The 11,752-nt window shown below is 36.2% G+C and overlaps 1 protein-coding gene across 1 annotated transcript in view; it reads right to left on the bottom strand.

The window, feature by feature from the left end:
- Window positions 1–8,722: 8,722 nt before the first annotated feature.
- Window positions 8,723–11,752, bottom strand: part of RNF217 (ring finger protein 217) — a 21,947-nt gene continuing 18,917 nt past the window's right edge. The window contains exons 4-5 of the mRNA XM_009999100.1: window positions 11,374–11,445; window positions 8,723–9,297 (exon numbers count right to left, since the gene is read on the bottom strand). Coding sequence (XP_009997402.1) covers window positions 9,224–9,297; window positions 11,374–11,445 — 146 coding nt within the window. The 3' untranslated portion in view covers window positions 8,723–9,223. The remainder of the gene's footprint in view (window positions 9,298–11,373; window positions 11,446–11,752) is intronic.

Below are 11,752 nucleotides of genomic sequence, written 5' to 3'. Positions count from 1 at the left end.
TGAACAAACTCTACAACGTACATCTTCCCACAATTCATTAAATCTACTCCCCACCCCCTCTCTCATATTTCTGAGTGTTGATTCTAAGACAGGTGTAGTGCATCCAAATGCTACTTGACATTCTTCCATTTCATCACAGGGAAGCACTTTTTCAGTCTGTTGGCAACAGGGGCGTGGGATATCAGTGTAAGCAAAACGAATGCCTTTAAAGGAAACGAAGTACCGTAAGTTTTGCCTTACGAACTTCACTCTCAATCTGGACACCAGATTCATCACAGAGTCTTTTAAATTAAGCTACCTACCATGATTGTGATTGTATTTAGCGAAGTGAAGCATTAAAGAGACATATCTACTACTGAATACTAGTGAGGTAACATTTTGAAAACAAAACTGTTAAAAAATTCACTTAACTTTCAAAAGGTCCTGTCCAGCAGGACAAACATTGGCAGAACACCTTCCCTTGTATCCATGCATGTAAATGTGCATATACAACCTGTGTCTACTATAGCTTTTTGAAGAACAGGATTTTAGTAGTACATTCATCAGGACAAGTTAAAAAAATCAGACATTACTACGGTAGATTCAACAGAAGACTTCAGTGAACCGTCTCCAGACCTCCCAAATGAAAAGGCACTCTGAGAGGGCAGCAAGAAATAATCCTTACAAAACAGACACAAACTAAAGCAGCCATAAAAGTAACACGCTTAACAGTGACTACTGGTATACATTTAAGATGCCAACTTGAAGATGGATTATTTGGAAAATATTGCTCAAGACTACTGAACATTTTTGTCAAGTTATTACAGCATGAAGACCATTGTTGCAATACTACGCAACAAAAATACAGTTATCAGCTAAATGCAAGAGAAAGATAATATAAAAACCTTATCAGCATTTTGGTTGCAAGAAAGAAACATTTCATTTAAGGAATTAACTTTCGAAAATAAACAGTAACTCCTAAGATTGAAGAAATATTTTGATATGTGGTGCCTCCTATGCAATGGGTTGTAGAATGACTTTGTTAATGCCTAAAAACTGGAGATAATACTGAAATGGAAGATATTAAGGTATCTGTTAAGAGTGATAATTCACTTATAATTTTATTGCAGTATGGCTCTAAATCAAATTCCCATCTCTAAAACCTTTAGCTATGCAAGGTGAATCCAAATTAAACACTTGTGTGTGCTAATGAAGAAATAATACTGTGACAGATTTTACCAATTAGGAATTCTGCAGGGGATGGGGTGGGGAAAGCCTCTCTACAGTTCTGTAAATCTCAGGAATTTCAGGAGAAGATGTTCTAAGAGGTGTTCTTCTCATTTTAATTTCTCCCTCTTTTTCTCCCCTCCTTCCTTCAAAAAATTTTAGTGGAGGAAAGTGAACACAGTAAAACCATTTAATGATCATGAACAGACCTCCTAAGCACTGTTTTTCATCTTACCCCTCTCCATTATTAACTCAATTTCCTTGTGATAATGACTTTTTAATAACTTTAATATTTTTGAAAGATCATTTCTAATGTAAGTTCATATAATTCAAGATAGTTTCAGCGAAGCAGCTTAGTCTTGGCACTTGGACATACCAGAGATGGACAAAAGTGGGGGCAATGTTAGTAAGAAAAAACAGGTCCCTTAGAAAATCTAGATCATAGAAGTTCCACTGTCTTCTGGGAAAGGAAGTAATGCCAGAAGAAATAACCTCTCCAGTATCTATTTATAAGCTATCTAAAGATGGTAAAATTCTACTTTTTTCAGATTACACCTTCCACCATATAATGAAGGGCTGGGCAGAGATCTCAGAGCTGTTCCTCCAAGCTTTTTTGATGGTTTAAATACCCATATCAGAAGAATTGCCAACTTACTTGAACAGGATATGTTAGTTCAAGTTGGATACCACTGCAATGCTGTTAAACGGCTCTTAAGTCCCAACCTAACGACACTGCACCTCTGTGTGCCATGCTCTTCAGAGCTTCCATCTTTATCAGTTAGTGCAAACAGGGCCAGTTTGAACTGTGGAGTTTAAAGGTACACACATCACAGGTTGTGGTGTAACCTAACTTCAGCTGAATTCTCTTCTCCAAAAAGTTGCATGTCTTTAAGCAGTTGAAAATTCCTAGCTAGTTATGCTGGAATACCAAACTAATTTTGACACCACATGTAAGATGCACTTCTGCATTAGTCTGAAGGGAGATAACAGTGGAATGGGAGGGACTGTGAAAAGCAAGTTAAAAAACTCAGACATGAGATCAAGACAGTCAGAATTAAAACAGGCATGTCAGATTACATCTGTAAAAAGATAACTACTTCACTAACAACATTTTTCAAATTTCTGAGCAAACCAGTATTTGCTACTTTGGCTTAACATGTCTGCCTGCAGGGGTCCACCAAACAGAAATTCCCATATTGCTTCACAGAGGGGGGAAAAACACCTTTCTTGTTTCAAGCAATAAGGCACTTACACATTTAAAATTCCTCACTATAGAAAACACTGAATACTGGAATTAAAATGCTGCCTACCTCCAGTTTTTACAACTTCTTAATCATCAAATAAATATTTTACAGAAAGTTATAATCATTGAGGCATCTCATATTTGGATATAGCCCAAATATGGAGTTAGAAATCACTTTCTTAACAAATCTGCAGTATTTTGGCCAGCACCAGTTGTGCCAGAAGCCTGTAAACTAAAAGGGATGTGATCTATCATCTCACTACCCTCATTCTGCCATTCAAATTAAGTCTATTTTAAAGGGAATTCTTCACCTTTAAATAGATAAAAATAAAAGAGACTCGGGCAGGGGAAGACTTATCCTTGCATTGTCTCAGAATTAAGAAGTTCTTCAGCTTGGACACTCTTCTAAGAAAGAGAGACCACATTTTCTTTTTTCTCAGCACCTATTAGTCTCATCTCTATCACAGTCAAAAGAATTAAGAAATACTTAAAAAAATTCAGACTTGAATGGTCAGTTATGTAATAAACAATACTGTGGTGTTTACATTTTAAGAAATGCAAAATTGATATCCCTGAAGAAAAACAGATTTATTCATTTTGCTTTAAAGTAATCTAAATACAAGTTATCTTTTGCTGGTATAGCTCAGCAAAGCATTACTGGTAAAACTTAGATCACATTTTCTAGGTCCAATTTAATCTTCAGCCATTTTCACAAGTCAACTTCATAATTTTAAGTTTGGAAGGGAAAAGAGCACTGGAAATAAAGTATATAACAAATGGAAATACAGTAAACATTTTATTATGAGACGGTAAACAGTGAAATGTAAATCTACCCCTGTCCTTGCAATTTCTGGACACAAAACAACAAGACTGTAAATTGATATGAAAAGCTCCCAGGAGTGCATTTTTTATGCAAAAATACAGTCTGTGATTAAAGACTGAATCCATCTGCTCACCCAGAGCTTGCATAAGGCATGAAAATGTTTGACTGCATCGGCACTTTTACAGGACAGGCTTAAAATATTTGAACAACTCGTCTGGATTCTGCAAGTAGATCTTCCTTCTAAAAATGAGGTAAATGCAGCATTGTATTAATAACAGCATACTCAGTGACAGTAGGTTAAAATCTCAACAATACTGTTCTCAGTATTTTCAACAAGTTTTCAACAAGATGAACACTGAATGGGGTTAGCAGGCAACTGTGTTTAAGCAGGTATGTGCAAAATCCATGTTCATGCTAAAAATGTTTTCTATTTTTACACAATAAATTTCTCCTCTTCTGGCTTTGATCGATCCAAAAACTTCAGATTAAATTTTTAAATTTTGATTAGCCAAATAAGCTCCAACAAAGTTTTCTTTTGCACAACACATTTTTTAATTAATTAATTGCTATTATAACTACTTTTTTTCTTCTTTTATCATGTATTTAGAAATAAACAGCTGGAATTATGCTTAGAAATTTATGTATTTTTTTACTAGGGAGGAAGTCATTAAAGCTTATTACACATTTTTACCTTTGAAATCAGAGCACGCACTCTAGTATCAGTTTCCGTTTTCCTACCTTATGGTATTTCACTGTCAGGCTAAAAGGAGCATCAGTGATTAACTACCTAATATGAGCACTCCATTCCTTAGTGAGAATGTACAGATCCTGAGGTCTTATGCACATAATGATATGGAAGAATCAGCCAGGAAGCTACAGTCCCTGTGTAAATGTAACAAGCTGCATTTGTTAGTTTTATTAAGAAGAAACTTTGGGTTACAGCTTAAGCAGTACATAAGTGAAAACACTGCTAGTCTTGCAGCTGATCAAGGCTGTATTTTCATGTAACAGTAGCAAGATAAGTCACCAAATGTAACACCAACATAACTTTTTAAATGCATGCTCTCTTTTTCAGTTTTATGTGTTAGGTCTGAAAAAACTGAAGAGTTGCAATTCCAGTTCTTGCATTGTGCTAATATCAGTTACACTAAAGCAAGCAGAAGGTGAAGATACCTTATTTAACACTGTAGATGCCGTTTCTAACTTTATTGTTGACTCAAAACATTCAGGTCTCTTTATACTAAAAGCTTGTATTCCTTCCCCTGACAATCTGCCTTAGTAAGAATGCCCTTTGGAAATTCTTCCCTACTCCTTGCCCTCTCCTGCACTTATTAAACAGTACTAGTACCAATCTGCAAGTGAGAGGACCAGTTGCATAGTATTTGCACTTCAGAAGTGAACCAGATTTTCAAGTTGCTACACAGTGGCTGTCAACATGCTTCCAGACATTTTTATCAAAGTATTTGGGGCTAAATTCTGTGCTGGCATAAAAATGGGTACAACTTGCTTGGTTTAATGGGGATATGATTCATGTCAGGAATGGAGCTGACCCACTGCAACTGTAAGGCTGCAAAATTAAAAGAAACAAAGATGTCATCTCATAGTTTCCTTGGATAGGATTCTTTCCATCAGCAAAATGAGAGATATAATAAAGATTATAAAAGTAACAGTAATCCATGGTTCTTATCCACAACTTGGACCTACACAGTTAACATATCAAAAATCACAAACAATGCAAAGTTTGCTCAAGAAACAAAACACTACAAATAAACTTTAAAGAACTTGATGTCTGCATGGCAAACTGAACAAAACAGTTTCTCCGATCTACCTGACAAGAGCAACGACACAAATACTGGAGAATTTGTATCCTCTGACAGCAATTCTGCCCTCCCTACAGAATATTTAATATCCATGCAGTTAACGAGCTATGGCAGTTTTTGGAAGAGCAGAAAGCCCCTTGGCTAAAAATAAAAACTGACAGTGATCCAAAAGGTTTTCTAGTTAAATTGGCAGTAGTCCATGCAATTTATTAGTTTAATAAAGCAAAATCTCATGTTGATCAAACTTAAAAGAAAAAAATAGTAATAACCTCCTAAATACTAGGAAGAGCTATGAAGTCAGCATCATCATCAAAACAAAATAAAATCCTCCCTTTCTTACACATTTGCACAGCCTGAAAGGAAGATAAATTGATCACTCAAAGTGTACTGTATTTTAGTGACATTTAAAAGATAAGAGTATACTGTTTATTGTAGACATGGTGAAAACTATCAGACTTTTTTGTACGGAATTAAAACTGATGGGTCAACTACAGCACTAGGATACTCAGAATTGCACTCCTGCCTCTTTTTACTCCTGCTCATTATTTTCCAGTTGCAAGCTCCTGCATAAGCTCTGCAAATATACCTAACTATGCTTTGAGAGACTGCAGCAGACTCATCCTGCCACTGACATAGTTAAGCAGCCCTGAAACTTGATCTAATTAATGAAATTCAACTAGCTACTTTCCATGAAAAAAGTGAAGCAAGGGAAAACAGCCCCCGCCAGACTAGCATGTCCAGCCAGCCCTCCATTCCCAGCAGGATGGGACATACACAGCCCCAGCTGCACATCTGCAAGGAGGCCTGAACAAATGCATTTCCAGGTAAGCTAGAAATAGAAGGCTAGTGTAGAAAGGATTTAAGAATTTCCTAGTCTGAACACATATCAGTTAGCAACATCTACTGACAAAGATCAATAACCCTAAATGAAAGAAATCCCGACAATCAGTATACAATAGCATGACATCTGCCTTAGCAGGTTAATTCAGCTGCCTGATGAAGTTTTCTGCTAATAAAGATGGAGCAGAACAGTCTAATGATTTCTTTAGAGTACAGCTACCAAAACTCAAAACATTTACACAATAAAAACATTCTTGAATTTACTTACAAATTTCATTCTATTACTTTCAAACTGATAAATTAATGGTTGTAAAGTAAATAACATGACTTTGATGTATGTAAGATTTCCTGTGACATGAGAAGAGCTCTTTAAAAGCTAATGATTTATTGAACAAAGTTCTGCGCTAAACTACTTCTAATAATTAACTTGTTACATAATATTTATGAAAAATTGTATTTATGTACTATGCAAGTGGAAGTATATCTATATGGATAGAAAAAGACTTCCATATCCCTACTCTGTCTGGCTCTTGACATTTCTTCCTCTTCTACAGAAAAGCAAAAGTATTATCACTTTTTTTTCTCTACAGAGAAAGCAAGATTAGACTCTCTCATCTTCAAAACGTCTAAGATGCCTCATTTCTCTGTGTAGAAAATGAACCATTTCCCTTTGATTTAATCTGTTCGATAAAATCAAAATGGCCTAAATAAAATGGTAATGTAGGGGTTGAGATGTGCATTTCTTTCCTCCACCCACAATGACATGCTTTCTGAATATAAGTAAGTGCAGGTACATTATCCTTCCTTCTATGCTCTTTATTCTAGCATCTTAATTTCTGATCTTAATAAACTCCCATTAGAAACAGAAAATGGCAAACAGAGGAGAGTGAAAACAGCTACAAAGAGAGTAACAATTTCTCACATATTTATAAAGAACCAGGAAAAAAAAGGAAATTAATCCACTGTATAATTAATTACAGATAATCTCAAGTACTAAAATATTCTCAAGTGGAATAGTTTGACACCATATTACAGATTGCATTGCAAACACAAATCTATCTATATATAACGCTCTCTGAGGTCTGAAGGTTTTTCTAAATAATACAAAAATATCTTCATTATTTGACATTTAAAGAAAGGAATAAAAATCCCTGAGTAATCCAAAGACAACTGATATGTACAGCCTCAGAAAACACACTCAAAAACAAGACTGATTTTAAGGCAGCTTCCAACCTCAGAACACAAATAGAAAACTGATGTGTCATAGAAGAATACATCTGATTAACAGGTGGCATTGACAATAGGCTTTGAACTTCACTTTTAAATGTCATTACTTCCCCAATTCATTTGCAAATCTTGGAAAGGTACTGTTTCTACAGTACTGTTAGGACAACAGGTTTAACATGTCTGTAAGTTCAAATGGAAATAGTAAGTACCTGTTGACAAGTATAATGTGCTTGTCTACACTTTTTCAACAAGAAAACAAAACCTCTTGAAAATAAAACTAGAAGCTGTCAGAAAACAAGCCTACTAGCCACTATAATAAGCTGATATTTGTGTTTTCAGATAAACAAAATTAATCAGTTTCTTCCACCGAGGCTTTGAAGTCAAAGTATCTTGTAACAGTATTATGTTGGTAGGGTAGAATACTATTTAATTAAAAATAACAGCTAGATTCAGATTTAATAACAATTTTCAAAGCGGTACAAAGTACATCCTCTCAAACAGCATGCTAGTTGCGGGCCTACATTTTGACATCTATAGACTCTTTAGAACATTGCCCATCTCCCTGCTTCCCCTCTCCTCCCATACACACACGTCTCTAAACACACACACTGAAAAAAGTACCTTCACAGTAAAAATCCAATCTTCTTTAAGATCAGCCTGTATTTTTGAAGTATAAAGTCAATAATTCTCTTAGTCAGTTCCTGTCTTTATTGTTTCAGAGTTCTGCTTACACAAATTTATTCTTTTTTTTAAAGTCATATTTGTATGATAAATTTGGATTATAACTGAAAGAATTCTCAGTAGCCGTTTTTTAAACACGAAATTACATTGCTCTTGTGGTGATGTGCTGAGAAAGAGGTCTGGTAGCAAACAGTGGTGCCCTGAAGTTGGGGAAAAAAGAGCACGGATCGCTGTTCTCTTCAGATCTGTAACACTCCAGGAAGATAAACACTGGAAGCAGAGAAGAAGAATGAAATTGTCTCCTAAATCAGAATTTGTGACCCCTCCCCCTTACCCAAAATTCACAGATTTTCCTCATGAGACATCAGTGGATGCTATGAGACTTAGGTAGCCTACTTAAAACAAAGGAACAAACAAAATGTGCTATCTAGGCTGTAAAATGTCATCAAGTCAATCTTCACACAACTAGTGTGTAGGCTGTGTATTGCATGCCAAGTCAGAACAGATGAGCAGGTTTCCAGCTTCCCTGCAAACACACTTCAGGGATATCTTGGGACAGAACAGGCCACTGACACTTCCTGTTATCTACCTCAGTTTTTTTCTGTATTAGGAGAGCTTCAAAACGCTGTACTCTTCTAACACATCTCTCACCCTCCAATCAATATTACTACCATAAATTAAATACCAAAGTGAAACCAGTCACTATATTTTAAGTATCACAGAACTTCAATACTAAGGACATTTCCCTCTGAGGCACTGCAGTTTGGCGGTGGCAATCTACACTCTTGCCCACTAGCAGGAGGACTCAGAAGATAACCAGCTGTCGTGCTCTGGCATGCGACGGGGTTTCAGTATGCTGAACAGAATGCTGTGTGATGGTAGTTATTTACAGAAGTAGTTTTTAATACCAAAAGTAGTATGCTCAGTATACAGTAAGAGTCCCAACACTCCTAAACATTTCCCCTTTAAAGGCCAACACTGAAGCTAAACGGAGCACACATTAGCAGTTAAATGCTTTCTTCACAGGCCCAAATCGGTAGTAAAGTTGTGGCTACAATACAGACTTTGATTGTCTAGTTCAGAAACTTAGACTCAAAAAAACCTCCAAAATAATAATTAGAAAAAATCAAAACCCAAAACATTTAAAAAGCAGCAGTTGGAGGGGTGGGGAGGGGTGGACGCATCTTGTTCAGAGTGCACCAGAGCAAAGAGGCTTTCTGGTCTGCAGTAGTGTTTTCAGCTGAGGGCAGATGGCAGGAGATCCCCCATTCTTCTTCCAGGGCGGTGGCTTTGATGCTGTTACCAGCACTGTATTGCTCTGTTGCACAAAGCACGTATAAGCCCTTGCAGGACCAGCTCAGTTCAGGTGAGTAAGGTCCATCCTTACCAGGGCATACCTGTCCGTGACCTTTTCCTCTGCTTTTTACAAAGGCAATAGATAGGAAACACAAATAAACCTGCCAAAACAAGACAAAACACCACATAATTAAATGCAATCAATTGTGCATGCATTTTGTTGTTTCAGTGTACAGAGAGTATTCAGATGCAGCTCTTCATGTCTCAAGAGGGTTTAGACACGGCATTTGCAGAAGCAGAAAAAATACTAGCCTGCAATAGTCTCAAGTAACAAGTTAAACTATACTTTCTATTTACAACAAATTCCTGCTAATGTTACTCCCATCTCTGACAAATTAATTCCTGAACCGTGCTGTTTTCTGTAAGATACAAACTTAAAACTTTCACAAGCACTTCTGCAATCCCTAGATCTAAATCCAAGGCTGATTTAACTGAACTAGCTTTCAACCAGTTTCATATGCAATAGAGGCAGCACGTTGCAGCTTTACTTTTTTAAAAAATACTTATTTTTACAAACATCCTCATGTATTGTGAAGCAACACCAAATGTTTTTCCTTGCCTGGGCAGAGAATTATTTATTCTTAAAAGTCTTTTGAGAGAAAGAAAGCTGTAAAAGGGAAATTAAATAAATCAGACTTATTCAAGATAAAAATAGTTCAACATAAGATGCACTCTTTCAAACCCAAATAGAAGCATCTTCCCCTTTTTCTCTTGACATCAGTTGACTGAAATGGCAAAAGATTTCCTTTTCAGATGTGACAGTAACAACATACAACAAAAGACTACTACAGTCACCAGGGTCCTTGCTTTGCTTGCTCGCCTTGTAAACAGTGTAAAACGGTTTTCAGCTATGAATCTGAGACTACGCTAACAGACGTTGGCAGTAAATATTGCTGTACTTACCTCAAAACCAAAACTTCCCTATACATAACTGCTCATACTGCTCTTCCTGATCCAGCCATACTTAGGATGGGACTTCAGTGGCATACTGGGTATCACTCCTATTACTGAAAAACCTTCTTAATTTTTAATATAAGCAAAAGTGGTTTTTTTTTCCAGCATATATTATACTAGATTGCTGAGAAAAATATGTTTTACTGTTATTAAAGACTCTTTGTCACTTCTATTTTTTACATAAGAATGCCAATAAAAAGTATAAATATTATTTACATATTTTAAAAAATAAAATTATATATATCAGTTAATCCAAATCAGAATACTGGTACAGGAAAAAGATACATATTCTTAGCCTGAAATTTGTAACAATATTCCTTATTTGGCCAGATGTAGTCTAGGAAAGCTGTAACAGTAATTTGGTTATATGCTGATTGGTTATGTTAATATTCGTATCTGGTATACTTTGGCTTCATTGTATCAAGACAAAGGTACCACAACCCAACATGCCTCAGGGCTGGTTATACACTGCAAATTTTCAACAGAGTAAGTAATTTGGTGAAGATTTGTGAAGCAGTGCGATCCCTGACTGACATATTATGCCAACATAAATAGAGGATATGCACTTACATGAACAAAATTACACATGTATTGTGAGGGGTTATTTCTTTTCTGTGGGAGCATTCAGTCATGCCAGACAACAAGCAGATCTGCTAGAATTACAACATCCACATCAAGATCCATGTTAAGAGAATTTTGATCCTGCATCAAGTGAGTTCACAGTGCTGTTTTTTATGATGAAACCCAATTTGGCAGCCTATGCACGGAATGAGACTTTGAGATTGACTCATTCCCAATTTGCTGCTTTTGTGTTTTTGTTGCCTCTTCAAGCTGGAAGGCTCTTGAGATTATGGCTAGTGTACAAAAACCTTGCCAGACATACAGCCTTAAAAGGGGGACCCACTGGGGTGTTTCAGAGAGGGTCCAAGTCAGCCAAACCCTGCACTATGTTTACTCTGGCCTTTTTCCTAGTTTAACTATGTTATGTAAAGATTTTGGTTCAGAAAAGCCCTAACAACCAGTCGTGAAAAAAGAAAATAATGGGCATAACATGCAAGTAAGTGAAAAAATAGTCCAAAGACAATAATATTATTTTTGTTAGAAAAAAGTGATGTGTTTTCTCCTAAACCAGTATCGATTAAACTTGTACTTTGTGTCCATTCTCTTTGAGATGAAAATACTGAGATTTCATACAAAAAGTCACTGCAAAATCAGACTCTTACCTATTACAACAGCTATGGCTCCCAGTGCCAATCCCAGAACCAGTATTAGGGGTGTAATGAGTAATTTTCCAGCTGAAATGCAAAATTAATTAAACAATTCAAAGTAGGCATTTTATTTTTTCCTTTCCAACCATCCATAAACATTTAAATATCAGACTTCCAAAGCTCTTTTTTAATACCTTACCAGGATTTATAAATGTTATTTCATTCTATAAATTCAGCTAGGAGCTATCACCACTCAATCAGCTCTCTGTACACATTTCTCTTTGCCCTTTTCACCCACCACCACTCTCTGAGCATAACTAATTTTGTACATTAACAGTTAGATTGCATTTACTTCTGTTTCCATTCTGAAATCCCTCAGGCATCAACAGCAGGA

The sequence above is a fragment of the Chaetura pelagica genome, unplaced genomic scaffold, assembly GCF_000747805.2.
Source record: "Chaetura pelagica isolate M959 unplaced genomic scaffold, ChaPel_1.0 scaffold90, whole genome shotgun sequence".
Classification (NCBI taxonomy): domain Eukaryota; kingdom Metazoa; phylum Chordata; class Aves; order Apodiformes; family Apodidae; genus Chaetura; species Chaetura pelagica.
This window is presented reverse-complemented; position numbering and strand designations above follow the sequence as displayed.